Raw genomic sequence first — 17,571 nt, 5'->3', positions numbered from 1 at the left:
CAGGAAGCAGTTGGAAGATGAGACCTTCACCCACATGCCAAAGATCTGTCATTCTTACTTTGTTAGGGAGGGAATGTGGAGTCCTAATTAGGGGAAAGGAGTTAGGCTGGTGGGACTGACAGAAAGCAAAAAGAGAAAGTAGATACGCTATAAAGTCTGCTTTTCTTCGTGGTCCAGGACATACAGCCCTCCTGTGCCCCGTTTATCACCAGACACCAGCGAGTTAGCTCCCTGCAGCCTTGGCGTTATCAGCACTGCACGCAGCACTCTTCAGCCCACGTACCAGTCTACAAAATCCCCAGCAAGCCTTTGTTTTCCGGCAGTTAGCCCCTCTTTTACTAACTTGCCCATTATACTCTTGCAACGTATTATCATACTTTCTCTAATAAATCTGCCTTTCTTTACCTACAACTGTCTTGGTAAGTTATTTTACCACCTGCACCACAGGCCTCAGATAGTTCCTGCTCACCCACAGCAGGTTCCAAATGCTGAGAGGCACCGATGTTCCCTTTCAGGGATGATGGAATTATAATTTTTTTTTCTGTGATTAGCTGAGGTTAGGCAGTCTTTCTTTTTCCAAATGAGTCTCTGTGTAACAACTAGAGCAAAAGTTGATAGCGGTCTTGTTTTTGGCCAGTCTTCTGGAAACTGAACCATAAGTGGAAGAATATTTACCCCTAAAATTGGAAGGTAAGAAACTGAGAGACTTTATATTCAGATATATTTCTGAAGTAGCTAGAGTCAACCTTGTTTTTTCCTTCCCTAACCCTGCACATTGAATGTGTCAGAAGTCCTGTTTGCTCTAACTACAAAATAATGGCTGAATCTGTTCACTTCTCATTCTAGCTAAAGCCCATCAACACAACTATCATCTCTCCTCTAAATTACCATAGTATTGCAGTTTCTAAAGTTCCTCCTACTGTCTGTTTTTAACTCAGGAGCCAAAGTAAACTTACAAATTAATAACAGTAGATTGGGCACATCCTGGCTTCCTCTAAGGGCTTCCCTTCACAGTGAGAACGAAACTGAAAGTTCATATCATCACCCCACCTCTGCAGTCTCATCTGCTATCACCCTTCCCCTGAGCAATCTGCTGCAGTCACAAGGCCTACTGGCTGGTCCTCACACGCACCAGTCTAGCTCCTGACTAGGAGTCTTTGCACTGGCTGTTTTCCTAAGCCCAGAACACTCTTCCCAGTAATATTTCATGATCATTCCCTCCCTTCATTCAGGTACTCCTCAAATGTTACTGCCTCAGAAAGATCTACACTGGCCACTCTATCAAACACAGCCTCTTCACCACCCTCCACACCCTCCCCTCGCCCTCCCATTACCCCACTTCATTTTTCTTTGTTGTACTTAGCACACATGAAATTAGTTATTTACTTACTTTGGCCATTGATTTAATTTTCAGTATGTACTTACTGGGTGTTAACTTGATGCCATGGGATGTGGTGGTAAACATCGTACACACAGAGCCCCTGTCCTCATGGAACTTGCATTCTAATATAAATGTAACAGAGGACATATAGTATAATAACAAGCATGGATATCTGCTATGAAGAAAAACAAAGTAGGATGTGGGGGTAGAACTTAACAGGGATTAATTTAGATAAGGAAATCAGGGAAGGCCTCTTGGAGGGCAGATATTTAAACGAGGTGGGAACATAGGCCATGTGCAATATCTGGGGATATCACCTTGAGATGAGGCAAGTTTGGCATATTCAAGAGTAGCAAGAAGGTTGGGACTGGAGTAGCCTGGGTGAAGGGCAAAGCTGAAGATGAGCCCAAGATTTGACTAAGACCAGGTACGTGCATCTTTGCAAGCTAGAGCAGGACTTTGGATTTTGTTCTAAGGCTGAGGAAAAGCTACCAGATGGTTTCAAGCATGGGGAAGATTTGGTATGACTCATGTTTTGTAAAGATCACTCTGGTTGATAATGCAGAGTAAATCTAGGAGAAGTAAGGAAGCAAGGCCAGGATGAGAGCCTAGGAAAGAAGCAATGATTGCATTGGAGTGGAAGGGAGCAGAGCCAGAGAAATCTGGCGTGTTACTCTTACTGTGACACTCAGCATGGGTTGCCTGGGAAATGGGAGTTATGTATGTATGGATCACATTCACTAACAGGAAAAGTAATTCTTTAGTGTTTCTTCTGGTTCTTCATTTATACTATATTAGTCACTAGCAGAAAGTGCTCCATGTAGGAATTGAAGGAAAGACAGATGATTTTGTTCTGAAAGGAAGTTTTTAAGATTTGAGTGAAGACCCTTAGATGAGGAGAATGAAGTAATGCCAAGGGTTGGAGGCTGAAGTCCTCTTGTCTCGGAGGCAAACACAGCCTCAGTGAATTTATCTTCTGCCTGAACCAAGGAGATTCACTGGATTTTCTTGTAATAGTCCCTTGTTCAGGAGAACTTTCACTGGAAAATTGCATCAACTCAGAAGAGACAGAATCGTTAAGCATTGCGTTTCTACAGGAATGAGGGTTTAAGTCACTTTACCAGGCAAAGGACTCCATTCAACTGAGGTACAGGCAGAGGATAAGGGAAAAATAAAGCGGTGGTGGCAGAAAAAACCCACACTTGTTAAATTGGGTCTTGCGAATTGCTACAAAAGCAGGAACTGTAGCAGACAGGATTTCTGTTCATTGTTTGTCTTCTCCTCTCCTTTCTTCCCTTTTATTTGAAGAGTACTTGCGGTGGCTAATATTTTTGTTTTCAGGTGGGAACATGACCACAATGACATCATCCTTTAATGATATGGTAGCTGATGAGATTCTATATGTTTCCTGTGCTGCCAATACACATTTTTCACCTAGATAAAGATATGAGTGGATGCTGAAGACACAAGAGATGCAAGGTATCCATCTGGCCCTCCAGATCCTTATTCTGTACCTTTCCACTCTACTGGGTGCCCAAAGAGGCTGACATATATGGATTGGTTCATATACATGCATGCTCTTGGGCTTTTGATTGCATTTGGCTAATGGAAGAAGTACCAGGAGATTGAAGGGTAGGCTGGGAGGCGGGGGGGATAAGGTCAGAGTATCTATAACCCTGGAGCTCTCCTGCCAGGCTGCCATGCTGGTTGGCTATGTATTTCTACCAAAAGCCTCAGCTCTTGTAGACAGCCCTTCTCCATACAGATATCTTTCTTAGTTCTGAAAACCGCTCTCAACGCTGACCTCAACGGCCAGCTAGCTATTGTTCATCTCAGGGAACTGCACTATTTCTTGTTGGTTTCCTTGAGCTCTTTCCACACCTGTTATGGTTTGAATGTTTGTGTTCCCTCCAAGATTCACGTGAAACTTTATCTCCAATGCAATAGTATTAAAATGTGGGGCCTTTAGGAGGTGATTAAGTCACGAGGGGTTCTCCCTCATGAGTGGGATTCAGGCCCTTTTAAAAGAAGTTCCACACAGGGTTAGGCCCTCTTTTGTCCACTCTACCTTCGCCCTGTGAGGACACAGTATTCGTCTCCTCTGGAGGATGAACAACAAGGCACCATCTTGGAAGCGGAGAGAGCCAGCCTCACCAGACACCAGATCTGCTGGCACCCTGATCTTGGACTTCCCGGCCTCCAGAACTGTGAGAAATAAATATCTGTTCTTTATAAATTATCTAGTCTGTGGTATTTTGTTATAGCAGCACAAACACGCTAACACAATGCCTTAAAAAAAACCAATCTATTATTAAACTCTTATCCATTCCCCAGTTTGAACGTAGCATACATTTTCTTTTTTTTTTTTTTTTTTTTTTTTTTTTTTTTTTTTTTTTTGAGACAGAGTCTTGCTCTGCCGCCCAGGCTGGAGTGCAGTGGCCGGATCTCAGCTCACTGCAAGCTCCGCCTCCCGGGTTCACTGGGACTCTGCCCTATTTACTCTTCTTCCCCCTTCCATTTCCCGCCCCGCCCCAACTCCCACCCAGCAGCACGATGGAGTCTGGGAATTTAGGTGAAATCATTTATGGGCAATAAATAAAACCAATTTTGGGTATGTCTGAGTCGTGTGTAAATTTTTGATCCCATAACAAAACAAACTTGGAAACAATAGTATTTTGATTTCTAAAATTTAAATACTGTCTAATGTTTCATTTTCCTGTTTCTCCAACAGTTTTCTCCACAAAGAAGTAGAGGTGCTGAAGCCAATGTGCACTATCGCCTACAGGAGCCTGGAATTCCCTTCTCGCCCTCAGTCCCAGGAGTGCCCTTGCTCCTTTCTGTGTTGGCTCTTCCCTCTCTGCAGCATCCAGGGGCATTCACAGGAATCTTTGTTTAATTTGGGCTACTATGCAAGCTACAGGATGAGAGATTCTTTCACTGGAATAATTCTGACTCCCCTTAACCTTTCATTTTGGCTGATTCTCTTGTGTGTGGCCATCTTCCTCCTCTTTTCTTGTTCCAGCTACTAAAAATATTCAGGGTGACCTGATGTGTTTCTATTAGTCACAGATCCTTCACTGTTTTGATGGGACTTAACCATCCGGGTTCATTCCCTGATCTTGAATCTTATGTTAGCCATGTGTGTGCAGCTTAATCTCTACAGCACCTAGAAATTGACCAGCTGAGTCCTTACCAGTAGGCACTGTTTCTTTTGGAAATTCACATGCTGTGAGGTGCTTTTGTGAGCTGTTCTTCCATCTGTGACATTTTCATCTTGCCGTCGCTGCAGATGCTATTTTTAAGCACAGTAACTGCCCAGGAATTTTAGAACTCTTACATTGCTGCTTGTCTCAATGAAATCCTTAGAAATTTCTATTCAATTTAGTTCCTAAATGATTTTTAAGATCACAGGGTATACAAGATCCTGCGGGATGGGCTTTGAAAACACAAAGTCAGATTTATTTGGATGCTGCCTTGAAGGAGTGTGCAGTCGTCTTGCGAGGAAGACAAGCATGCAACAGCCTAGGGCACAAGTGAGCTGACATGTGCTACAGGTGAGGCACCAAGAAGATGATAACCATCACCGGGAAGGCACCAAAGGTTGCATTTAAGCTGATCTTTTGGAGGACAAGAAGGATTTAAATGGGTTCAAATGACAACTCTCTGAAATTTCCCTTTTTTCTTCCCCTTTGCAATCCAGCCATAGTTAATTGCTCCATCTTCAGGGCTCTCAAGGTATAATTTACATCTCTCTTAGCATTTATCACACTGTAGTTTAATCCCTTGTCATGTGTCTATCTTGAGAATTTTCAAGGACAGAGACTGTTGCCTACATTTAAACCCCCACAACCTGAAAATGCCTGGCACTTTATAGGTGCCTAGTAAATGCCTGAGATGGATGCACAAATGATTGAATGGCTTTCTGGACCCCAGGACCCAGATGAGCAAAGGTTTGGGGATGTGAAAGTGGACAGAGTGCTCAGGTGAGGGCCACAGGTCCGTGTGGCTGGAGCACAGCTTTTGTGTGGGCAATGCAGTGGGAAATGGCCAGCAGCTGGTAACATGAATTCTCTTCAGTTTTCTATTTCTAGTCCCCGGAAACTCAGTTCTTCATGGGACTTATGCAAAGGGAGCTCAGTGGGCTAACAGGATTTGGAATCATACCGGGCCTCAGCCCCTAACCTGCAACCTGCTACAGGCTGATAAAACAATTGCATCAACGCTGTGTACTTTCACTTTCTCTTTGGTGAGTTTAGGCAGCTGATACTCCTGAAAACTTCCCACCACCAGGTGCTCACAAGAACGATAGGAAAGCTGGTGCCACTGATAGTATGGAGTGAAATCCATTCAAAAAACTAAATACGCAGCAATTAAGTTGTTTCTGACACAGCCAGACAAGAGGTGTTCCCTCAAAGGGAACACTCGAACTGTAGGAGACCCAACCACAGCCTACTTGGATTGCTTTTGTTGATAATTGCTGCCGTGTGAAGGTTGCTAGGAATCCTGTGGTTTAAAGCCATAGTAGAATCATCTTGAGCTTTCTTCCCATGGTTTTGCCAAACTCTCCAGGCTCTCATCTTCAGAAGGTTGTTCCAGTGGGGTTTGTCTACAGAGTGCATGTGATCTGCTCTTCACCACCCCAGAACCTTTGAATGGAAAATTCCTTGTCCTTAAAATGAGAAGTACACCAATCCTCATGGAGAAATTAAATCACTTCCATCTTGGCTGGAAGAATAATTGTTTAAATGGAATTTTAATGATGTTCAGATATGAAAAATAAGGTGCACCGCCACCAAGTTCCTCTCCCTTGCTCCAGGTGGAGAGCCCAGGGAGATGCCGATTCGCCCTCCCTCCAAATGGACCTGCCCTATAGGCAGAAATCCCCTCATAATCTGCTTGGTCAGATATGTCTCATATGTTCATGACAATCATTGACTTAGATAAAGAATGGACAAAATTTTTTTTTGTAAAGGGAAAAATAGTAAATATTTTAGGCTTTGTGGGCTACATATGGTCTCTGTTGTATATTTCTTCTTCTTCCCCTCCTTGTCTTTCTCTTCTTCCTCCTTCTCCTCATCTTCTTTTCCCCTACCCCTTCTTCTCTTCCTACTCCTTCTCCTCCTGCCTTATCTTCCTTCCTCCTTCTCCTTCTTCTCAGCCCCTTAAAAGTGTAAATACCCTTCTTAGCTCATGAGTCTTACAAAAACCAGCTTCGGGCCAGATTTGGGTCATCATTTGCTGACTTCGAGCTTAGATCACCCACAGTTCATCTTCTGGCATTAGACACACTGACACCCAAACAAAATTCCGTGACCAAGATTAAAAGACATTGGTTTTGTGGGCAACTATTAAGATCTGTTATGAGTGGCAGATGGCAGATGTATTCAGCATTGGGTGTGACCCAGAGTTAACAAAAATTGCATTAAATTTCCATATCAACCACAGTTGTTATTGCAGAACAATCTAATAAAATCGTGACTATCGTAGCATTTTATCTTGTTAGCCATTTTAAAAATAGGGCAGTGTTAGGCTTACAGCAAAACTGAACAGAAGGTACAGAGATTTCCCATATATACCCTCTGCCCCATGGATGCATAGACTCCCCCATGATCAACATCTCCCACCAGAGTGACATGTTTGTTATATTGATGAACCCACATTGCTGTTAGCCATTTTTGATAACAGTAAGTTTTCTTTATTACAATAGACAATAAATCTCTGTATCATCATGGGAACCATCTCGGATTCTCTTGGTCTCTCTTGCTCCACTGTTGCCACTGCAGTGATCAACTCGGCTCTTTCTTCCACTCTGGAGTTGGATAAAGTGCCATGGAACAGGTTGTGGAATTTACCTTCCCCTTGGCTGCTAAAGAGACCAGGTACCATCCAGAGGTTGAAGAAGTTAACACCTCCTGGAGCAGGCGAGGAAGTTGGCATCTAACTTTCATTCCCCTCTCTCCTTTCCCTGGTCTGACCCAAGGCAAGCTTCTACATAGTCTTCATGGAGACGTCCTACATGGCCAAGAGGCTGGGTGTCTCTCTTCATAAAGCACTGGCTAGATAACTCATGCATTGCCATGAACTTGCTTCCCATCCTGGTTGACCTCATTTCTCTTTTCGTTCACTCTCACTCTTCCCTAATAGAGTTTCAGCACACAAACTTATCCTTACGCTCTATTTTCTGGGGAACCTGGGCTGAGCCAATTTCCTACATGAATCTAAGCTCCATGAGGGTAAGAATTTGTGGGGGGGGGTGGCGAGGGATGGGGGTAAGAGGCATAGACAAGATATCTTTTGGCACCTAGTAGAGGCTCAACACATAATTTTCATTTTGCATTTTGAAAGAATTAATAAATGCATTGATTCAGGCCACAACCCATGGAAGACACGAGCTAGAAGTTTGCTAGAAGAACTGGACACCTCTTATTAGTGGATTCCCACCATCAGAGAGCACCTAGGTCTGTAATACAAAGAAACGCAGACATATCTAACTGCAGTTAAGAGAACAGATGGTGTGTAGGAAGTTATGAGAGAAAAGATACAGAGAAAGAGAGAAAAAAAAAAAGTCAGCCAATGCAGGGCTGCACTAGAGGCTCCTATCTAGCCCAGACGCTCAGCTCATCTGCCCTCCTACCCTCTGCTTTGGTTTGAAATGCAGAGGAGAGACAGGAAACAATGATGAAGGTAAGGGAGGGGATGCCCATTGTGGGCGCTGTAGATGTCTAAGGCAAAATTAGGAGATAAAGAGCTGCTTGTGGCTACCCAATCTCAGAAGTGGATCAAGAAGAAGCTTCCAGAGAAGCCCTTCCAAAGCAGAGCTTATCATTTTATGCCAAATGTTCCCATATTTCTTCTTCCTCCTCCTTATAGCCCCAACAGCCCTATAGTCTGTTTTGTCCCACAGGGCATTCTGTGGTGATGGAAGGGAGGTGTCTCCAGTAACCTGACGGTATTTACTGGGCACATACCATGGACCAGTCACTGTTTGGAACTGAGGTAATAGCAACGAACAAGCAGACAAAAATCCTTGCTCTGATAGAGCTTAGATTTTAGCAAAGGGAGTTAAATAGCAAACAAAATGCACAAATGAAATATATCATATGTTAGATAATGATAAGGGCTTTGGAAAAAATAAAACAGAAAAAAGAGATAGAGGGAGTGGGAGTGGGGTGAATCCTAATTAGGGCATTGTATTAGTTTGCTAGGGCTGCCGCACAAAGCCCCATGCACTGGGTGGTTAAAATAACAGAAGCTATCCTCTCACAGTTCTGGAGGCTAGAAGTCTGACATCACAGTGTTGGCAGGGTTGGTTCCTTCTGAGTCCTCTCTACTTGGCTTGTAGATGGCCCCTCCTTGTGTCTTCAGCTGGTCTTCCCTCTCTACCTGTGCCCTCATCTCCTCTTCTTATAAGGACTCCCATCATACTGCATTAGGGCACACCCTAGTGACCTTATTTTTAACTTTATCACCTCTTTAAAGATCCTATCTTCAAATCTAGTCACAGTCACATTCTGAGATGCTGAGGCTTAGGACCTCAACATAAGAATTTGAGGGCATGGAGGACAACACATGCCCCCCATTCCTCCTTTGGCCTATAACAGGCATCCAGGAAAAACCTTGCTGGGAAGGTGATATTTCAGCAAGGACTTGAAAGAGTTGAAAGAGCTAGCTATCTATACAGAAAAGCATTTCACGCAGAGGGAACAGCAAGCGCAAAGGCTCTGAGACACAGGCCTGCTCCATGGGTTTGAGAAACAGTGGGGAGCCTATTGTGCTGGACTAGGCAAGCCAGGGGGAGGAACAGGAATAGAGGTTAGGGAGCGGGGAGGGTTAGGGGTAAGGAGCATAGGCAAGATAGGATAGGTCCTCAGGCCGCAGAAGGGACATTGGCTTTCACTCTGGGTTGGAGGGGGATGCTTAAGGGAGAAATAGCATTCCTGGTGCCCTCAAAGTTCAGGCTCAAATTCATTGCTCAGCTCAAGCAGAGTCTATCACATGCTCATGTTGACTGCCTCAGGGACACAGGTCAAAGAGCTGAAGAAATAATTAATATGTTTTGACAGAAAAGATACATCTGTTTCTAGAGCTCTCACAATTGTGACTTCTAAACATCACCTCAATTCTTGATGTTATTACTGTGAACCTTCTTGTTGATGTACTTAGAAAATGAAACGGAAAGGTTATTTTGATGTCGCCTGTGCTTTGATAAAACTTGAGAGCATTTGTGCACTGTGCATTCTTTTCTCCTTTTACTTTTGCTGGGCTAAGAGTGAAGATGAAAACAGCAGAGAATCTATTTTCCATCACCTTTGGTGGGGGCGATGATGGGCAATCTGCTTCTGACTTATTTTTGAAATATAGTTAGGGTACCATATTCTTTGCAGATTATGTAGATGACGTACTTTTCATTGTCAGAGAATGAGTAGCCAGTATGCATAATGCCAGTTTATCAAATCTGAAAATGCTAAAATAACCCCAAACTTATAGGGCTATGAAGAGTATTGATATATTGCAGTAACAGCTATTAGAGCATACAAAATATTCCTCAAAGGTAGGTTTATTCTCACACTGCCTATAAGGATATTTTGGAATGATACATATGTAATGTTTATTTATTAATCCAGAGGCAAGATGGTACTATGGTATGGGAATGCCACTGGGTTTGTTGTTCAAAGACAAGGGTCAAGGCCCAGGCTTGCTACTTCCTGGCTTTGTGCCTTCAGGCAGGTCACATAACCTATGTCAGTATCAGGTTTCCCACCTATAAACTGGAGAAAACAAGATCCTCTCTACTTCTTATAGCAGTATTGGGAAGACCAAGTAAAGAGGTGGCTTTGGGAAGTACTATATAAAATTAAATATTGTTACAATGTATACGCAAGAGCTTTAAAATATCATAAACATTTACATTTTACCATTCCTTAGGTATTTCCTATTTCAATTTCTTCCTTTTTTCTTAGGTTACTGTCCCATCTCTTATTTTCTGTAGTGTCTACCACAGCCTCAGATATTCCTTGGGAACTGCTCTAGTGTGGTGGGAGGCTGCACAGACAGTGGGAAACACATGGGCTTTGGAGTTCCATGAACATGAATTGGAATCCTCTGCCACTTTTGAGCTGTGTGCCACTGGGCGTGTGATGAGACTTCCCTGCAGCTCAGATTTTTCCTCTAAAATGGAGCAACGCCAGCTGCTTTGAGAACTAACAACATTCTCAGATGTAATAGGAAATCTTTGGTTATGCCTGTATTTTAGTAAACAAAAACTGTCTCCCCCCAACTGCCTGTGGAATATTAAGTTGTCACTCATGACATTCAAGATGTCTCTTAATTCCACTAATTTCTGGTTCAACAAACAAGTGACTAGGTCATGATTTCACCTTTTCAAAAAGCATTTAAATGGATCTAAATATGTTTTAAAAGCTGGATGCGATATGAGTCTCTGCTTCTTAAGCATGTTTTCTAGAGCTACTAAAAGCTTACATTGACAACATAGTTGAAAAAGTATTCTTCTGGATTATAGAAGAAGGGAAGTACCAGATAAGACTTGGTAGAGATCTGACTCAGATGTGGCTTCTTTCTCTACTGCTGCATCTGTGGCGGGGCTCTTCTTTTCTTTTGTTTTCTTTCTTGCTTGCTTGCTTGCTTGCTCTCTCTTTCCTTCCTTCTTCCCTCCCTCCTTCCCTTCCTCCTCTCCTCTTCCTTTTTTAACAGTTGAGGTGAAATTCACATAACATAAAATTAACCATTTAAAAGTGAACAATTCATTGGTATTTAGTACGTTCATAATGTTGTGCAACCACCACCTTTATCTAGTTCCAAAATATTTTCATTACCCTCAAAGAAAATCCCATACCATTAAGCAGTTACTCCCCATTCTGCACTCCTCCCAGCCCTGGGCAACCATCTTCCTGTTATCTGTCTCTGTATACTCATTTATTCTGAATATTTCATACAAGTGGAATCACAGATGTGACCTGTTGAGGCTAGTGTTCTTCACTTAGTGTACTGTTTTCAGGATTTATCCATGTTATAGCCTGTATCAGTACTTCATTTAAAAAACGGTTGAAAAATCTTCATATATATAAACATATATATATACCACAACTGGTTTGTCCATTCATTCATTAATGGATGTTTGAGTCCTATTTTCTTCTTTAAAGAATATAAGTCAAATAACAGAGCTCCTCTACTCAAAATTCCCACATAACACGAGTAGAAGCTAAAGTCCTACCAACAGCCTAAAAGGCTCTGCATGATCTCCATCCGTTTCTTTCCTGGCCTGATATCCTCCCCATCCTCTTCCCTTGCTCTAGAACAACCCACACAACCTTTCTAGCTGCAGCGAACCTGCTAAGCATGCTGTTTGCCTTAGCCTATTGCAGTGACAGTTGCTTTTGGCTGAAACAGGTAACTCCATTGCTCGCTTCCTTACTTCATTCATGATGTTACTTAAATGTTCCCTTTGCATTGAGGCCTTGTATGACCATCTATTTACAATCATCTCCTATCTCAGCACCTCCACCTCTCTTACTCTAGTCTATTTTTTCAAAACATCTATTATTTTCCAACTGTCTATAACGTACTTAAGGCATATCACTTATATCCACTATGTTTATTTATTGTCTGCCTGTTCCCCCAACCCACTAGAACATTTTATGAAATTAAGAATTTTGTGTATTTTGTTTATTAGTGCATCTGTGGCCCTAGTACAGCCTGGAAGGTAACAAATACTCATATACTCATAATGAATACTCGAATAAGTATTTGATGAATGGCTATGTTAATGATGACATGTGCAAACCTGTGGAGTACAAGTCAGCTAACTGAGGGCCAGGACACACAGGCAGAGGCTCTCAGAGAATGTTCATGTGCTTCTCCCCTGCATACCCTTCCGCTTATCCAGCTTCCACGTCTCCTTTCCTTCCTCTCCAGTCCACTTACAACACTCCTCATTCCTTCTCTAACCTCTTTTCACCATGATGGTAGACAGGTTTACCATCCCATTGGTTACGAGGCTTACCGTTTTCCAATGTAGTGGGGCCTATCTTTTCTGGAGAGACAAAAACCACAGTATCATTGCATCAAACATGTTAATCTGTCTATCACTGTTTCTTATCTACATCCTCTGGCTCTATTCTGGAAAAAATATATTGAATTTCAGTTTTTATAGTATGATTATATAAAAATAGATCCACGTACTTCTTATGCACAGCTGCATTGATTTTAGGATTTAGGATCCTAAGGAATTATGCCAATCACTGAGATCATTAAATAACATATTTCAACCAATGTAAGATGTTGTATGCTGGAAATTGCACCACTACTTTGTTCACCACTAATAAAGGAAAAAGTGCTACTGATTAAACTGATGGAATTCTTTCTTAAGATTTAGCACTTGATTTTTGCTTTTCAAGTAAATAAGTAATTTTGGTCATTTCTCCAAAAATAAATATTTACTTTTCTAATATCAACGTTGTGCCCCCCTGCTGTTCTGTGTCTTTCTATGAACATATTAACATTTGTTTTAATGCAGAATCATAATCTTTCTGAAGACCTTTTAAGTAGCAACTAAACACCTGTAGTAACAACCATGCACACAGTTCAAGGGAAGTGATGTCATCATTAGTGGTTGTGACCAAGTTCAGGACTGCACAGGCAGGGATAACTGTGGATAACAATGCACACTATCATTTAAGAGACATTAAAATCTAAAAAAAAAAAATGTGTGTTTCAGTGTCAACCAAATAGGTTACTAACAACAATTAGTTGTTGTTTTTTCCCCATAGGAGGAAAGCAGATAAAAAGCAGCGTCACTGAAGACTCGAAGCGAGCTAAGATTCTGCACAGGAGTTGATAAGCTGAGTTTGCTCATGGGCTATGCTGGGACATCAGAGAGGGCAGCTAGTGGTCTTTAGGGTGGGAGAGGACTTAAACTTTAAGGAAAATGACCGCCATGCTGACATTTGGAAATTGGGGCAGTCAATTATGTTTTTGGGCAGATCAATTGTTTGAATATTCTCTGGTACATTACACAAGAGTGGTCTCCCTAAAATATCCACTTAATGGTCCAAGTTTGCCATCTGGATGTGAGTGGGATTAATTAAATTCCTCATGCCTATGTGTTTTTTGGACATATTATAAAATTATTGCATTTCCTTCACTTTTCTCACTTTCTTTAACCATTTCTGAAAGCTCCTAAAGGCTTATGATAAACTTTAACATTATTCAGAGTATTACACATTCGTTTATTATTTATTATTTCATAAATAATAAATCAGTAGCTACCACTTCCAGAGTGCCTCTACAGCTGTCATTGTGCTAGACATTCTCTTTAGATTGCTGTGTTTTGCTCACGATAACCTTCTGTAGTTAGGTAAGATTATTGTTGCATTTTAATCATGATGAAAACAGAAGCCTAGAGAGGACTAATAACTTCCCCAAGGCCATACAGAATCAGAGTGAATCAGCTTCAAAACTCAATCTCTTTGTAAGTAATAGCAACTTTTATACTTTCTGTGTAAGATACTTACGAAAGTGGCTGGGCCCGGTGGCTCACGCCTGTAATCCCAGCACTTTGGGAGGCCAAGGCAGGTGGATCACGAGGTCAGGAGATCAAGACCATCCTGGCTAACATGGTGAAACCCCGTCTCTATTAAAATGCAAAAAATTAGCCGGGCATAGGAGTACATAGCTGTAGTCCCAGCTACTCTGGAGGCTGAGGCAGGGGAATCACTTGAACCTGGGAGGCAGAGATTGCAGTGAGCCAAGATGGTGCCACTGTACTCCAGCCTGGTGACAGAGTGAGACTCCGTCTCAAAAAAAAGATACTCATGAAAGTGATATACATTCAGTGAAGCAGAGAATTATCTTTTCAATTGGTGCTCCTAGAATATTATGCATTTATTCTAACAGCTCTTCTGTTATTTTGGACACTTTGGGGACTCTTCTTTGGAACTGTGTTCAGGATCCATGTTTTGAACATCCTTTTTAGTGGGCACAATTTACCCTTTAAGGTCAGATTTTCCTGCTTATCAAAGGACCCTAATAAGGCAGGTTTGCTGACTAAGATGGAGGATGACTGTGATCCAGTGGGTGATATGGTGATTCATAAAGAAATGGCCACAGTTTTCTTGAGTTGACTGTAAACCAAAGCAGAGGCACTCTAGAAATTTTCCTTGTGTGATGATGATTTGAGAGATGTAAAGTATTTATGGAAATGCAACTACCAGAAGTTAAAAAATAGCCAGAACCCATATCAACTTAATTTATCAATATTAGCCACTTGAATTATCGATATTATCCACAAGTTTTGTTGGTACACACCAGGGATCTGAAATTGGCTGCTCAAGGTAGTACCTGGCTCTGGGAGGTATTTCGTGTCATCCTTTTATTGCACCCACACAGTGTGTTGGCAGGTTATGTGATTAGGCAGACTTTAAGATTGGTGACAATATAAGCATATTAGCCACAATTGTCCGGTATCTACCCACCCAGTGTGTTTGTATTAATCCTCGCCCTGTAAGGGCATTTGAGCTTTTGATCCCTCCATGTTCACACTGTTTCTTTACAAAGGAACTTAGAATACTAGACATTTCTCTGCTCAAGTAAATAAATAAATAAATCCCTTTGTGTATTTCATGTCCTAATTCAAACACCGTTTCAGCCACTCCCAACTGAAAAGACTTCTTTCTTTTTTTGAATTTCATAAAATTTCAGTGAACTTCACTTGGCACTCCCAGTCAGCCGACTTCTGCTGTAGTTTTTTGTGAATAGTTCTCATCTCAGTTGATAGGGTGTGTCTTTACCAGTGATCTTGCTTCTGGGGAAATGAGGCTTGAATTCTTCCAAGAGATCCACTCACGTTTTGAAACAGCAGAAATCAGTCCAAGCATTTTCTTATTTTCCCTTTTCTTTTGCTTTTGTTTTTTTGACAGCCCTGCTTGCTTTCATTTGGAATTTAGTCTTAGGTTCTGATGCTTGTTATTGACTGACTAGTTTTGATGAGTCTCTTAACTCACAACCAGATTTCTAGTGTTGACTTATTCCTGGTACCACATGAACTCTATTCATTCTAGGCTTTGGTAACCTATCTCTGCTTCTCAGAATATGACTCTGGGCTGCCCACTTCTGATGTTGGGGCTGCTACCTAGAATGAGCCATACTTACCGCCTAGGAAGAACTGGGACAGAATTGAGGATAGGAGTTTATGGAGAATCCACCTTGGTGGCTCCCTCGTACCTAACACTGGTTTTTGTATAGGTAGGTCTTTAATAAAAATGTGTGAATGGAAGAAATTTAAAAAATAAAGCAGTTATGGCAGCATCTCATGATGTGACAAAAGTATTTACTCAATTAATAATGGATGCACTTCTTCTTTAGATGAGATGCCACGGTAGATGCTGGATTCAAAGGTGAAAATATATGGTCTCTTCAAGGAATTTGCACTCTCCTGGAAGTTGAGAGTTATAAGGAAAGTCTGAGTGGTAAATCTGGACAGAGATGACAGAGAACTTACTACATTGTGGACCTTAGTCCCAGGTCCAGTTCCAAACAACCTTGAATTTGTTAAGGAGAGTTACTGTTTCTGCACTGGAAACGTTTTCGCTGCTAGCTGTGGAATAATGGCTTCTGGAGGAAGCTGGGTGAAGGATGTGGCAAAGGATAAACATAAAACCCATTTGAATCATGAGCAGATTTCCTGGGGCTGCCCATTTCCACCCCCTTGTTAAATTTTTCTGGGATTCTGGTTAGAAAAGAAGATTTTCACATGGGGTTTAAAAAATTATGACACAGCCCCTGGAAATAATTTTTTTAATTTCTTTTATTTTATTGGCATGCCTTTTAAAATAATGCAAGCTGCTGTGATAGGCAGCTGAAGTTCTCAAGTTTTTTGGAAATGAGAACCCAGGCTTACCAGTAAGGCTGAGCTTTTAAAAAATGTCAGTTGATGGTGTGATCAGCGTTTTTTGATTATGAAGCAACCTCTTAAAAAAAAATTAGAACAACCAAAGTGATCTTCCTCTATATAAACTGTAAATTATCTTTCACAGCACCTCATTGGACTGGTGGCTTTGAGGGCTACATTAAGTAGGTTATCCTCTCATCTAACCAGCACTAGTATCTCTTGGGCTGCTGTGAGTGACACACGCCGAGTGGGGTGAAGGGAAATGCTGGCGAATTGCATTTTGAGGTGTTGGTTGCTGTTAGTCACTCTGTCTCTTGCCATTGCCAAGCACAGGCAATCTTCCTTCACCAAAACTTGTTACCCAAGGGGAACACTGTCCCAAGCTGTTGACGCTCTCTATATCAAAGCAGCATGGCTCAAAGCAACGATTCCAGTAAGTATTAGGCTCTGCTTAAAATGATGACCTCAAGGACATTTACAATCTTGGATACAACTTATTTCTCTTCGTTTTATTGTAGGAAGACCGCATAAAAAATATACGACTATTAAAAAAGAAAACAAAAAAGCAATTTATGGTAAGTCAGAAAGTCTTTTTTACATTTCCACTTATTTGATGTTTATTTCCCCTGCATTTAAATTTTTTTTTTTGGAGAGTAATTAAGTAATGATCAGGGGGACATTAAAAAAAGATTTATAATTTACCATACGCAATTTCTTGTATCTTATTTTTAGAAAAACTGCCGATTTCAAGAACAGCTTCTGTCCTTCTTCATGGAAGATGTTTTTGGTCAATTGCAATTCCAAGGTTGCAAGAAAATACGCTTTGTGGAGGACTTTCATAGCCTTAGGCAGAAACTGAGCCACTGTGTAAGTATACACAATAAATACTGTGCATTTGATCCTAGAAACCTATTTAGAAGTCAGCATGTAAGAATCTGTCTACACACCAAAGGATGAGTAGAACGAGCTTTGTAATTGTTGGCTTGTAGTCCAAATGGAGAGGTCATCACCAGGGAAATAGTATCAAATAACTGTAGATTACTCAGTATGTTGCTATTTCTTATTTCTTAAAGAATGGCTGATAAAACACACTGAAGAGAGCTAAAGTAACATGAAATGGTTTTCAAATAAATACTTTAAAATCATTCTCTCATTATGTGATTCCCAAGTAATTCATTCATCCATTTAATATTTCTTGAGTACCAACTTTGTGCCAAACACTATTCTAAGTCTCTCTTTTCCTCCCTCTCTCCCTTCCTTCCCTCCTTCCCTCTTCCTTCCTTTC

General features: G+C 41.4%; 1 protein-coding gene across 1 annotated transcript in view; it reads left to right on the top strand.

Moving 5' to 3' along the window:
- Positions 1-16,513: 16,513 nt before the first annotated feature.
- Positions 16,514-17,571, top strand: part of IL26 (interleukin 26) — a 31,091-nt gene continuing 30,033 nt past the window's right edge. The window contains exons 1-3 of the mRNA XM_017876219.1: positions 16,514-16,719; positions 16,805-16,861; positions 17,019-17,153. Coding sequence (XP_017731708.1) covers positions 16,549-16,719; positions 16,805-16,861; positions 17,019-17,153 — 363 coding nt within the window. The 5' untranslated portion in view covers positions 16,514-16,548. The remainder of the gene's footprint in view (positions 16,720-16,804; positions 16,862-17,018; positions 17,154-17,571) is intronic.

Source organism: Rhinopithecus bieti, unplaced genomic scaffold (assembly GCF_001698545.2).
Source record: "Rhinopithecus bieti isolate Rb0 unplaced genomic scaffold, ASM169854v2 scaffold_9919, whole genome shotgun sequence".
Classification (NCBI taxonomy): domain Eukaryota; kingdom Metazoa; phylum Chordata; class Mammalia; order Primates; family Cercopithecidae; genus Rhinopithecus; species Rhinopithecus bieti.
The sequence above is the reverse complement of the archived record's forward strand: the minus strand, read 5'-3'. Positions and strand labels throughout refer to the sequence as shown.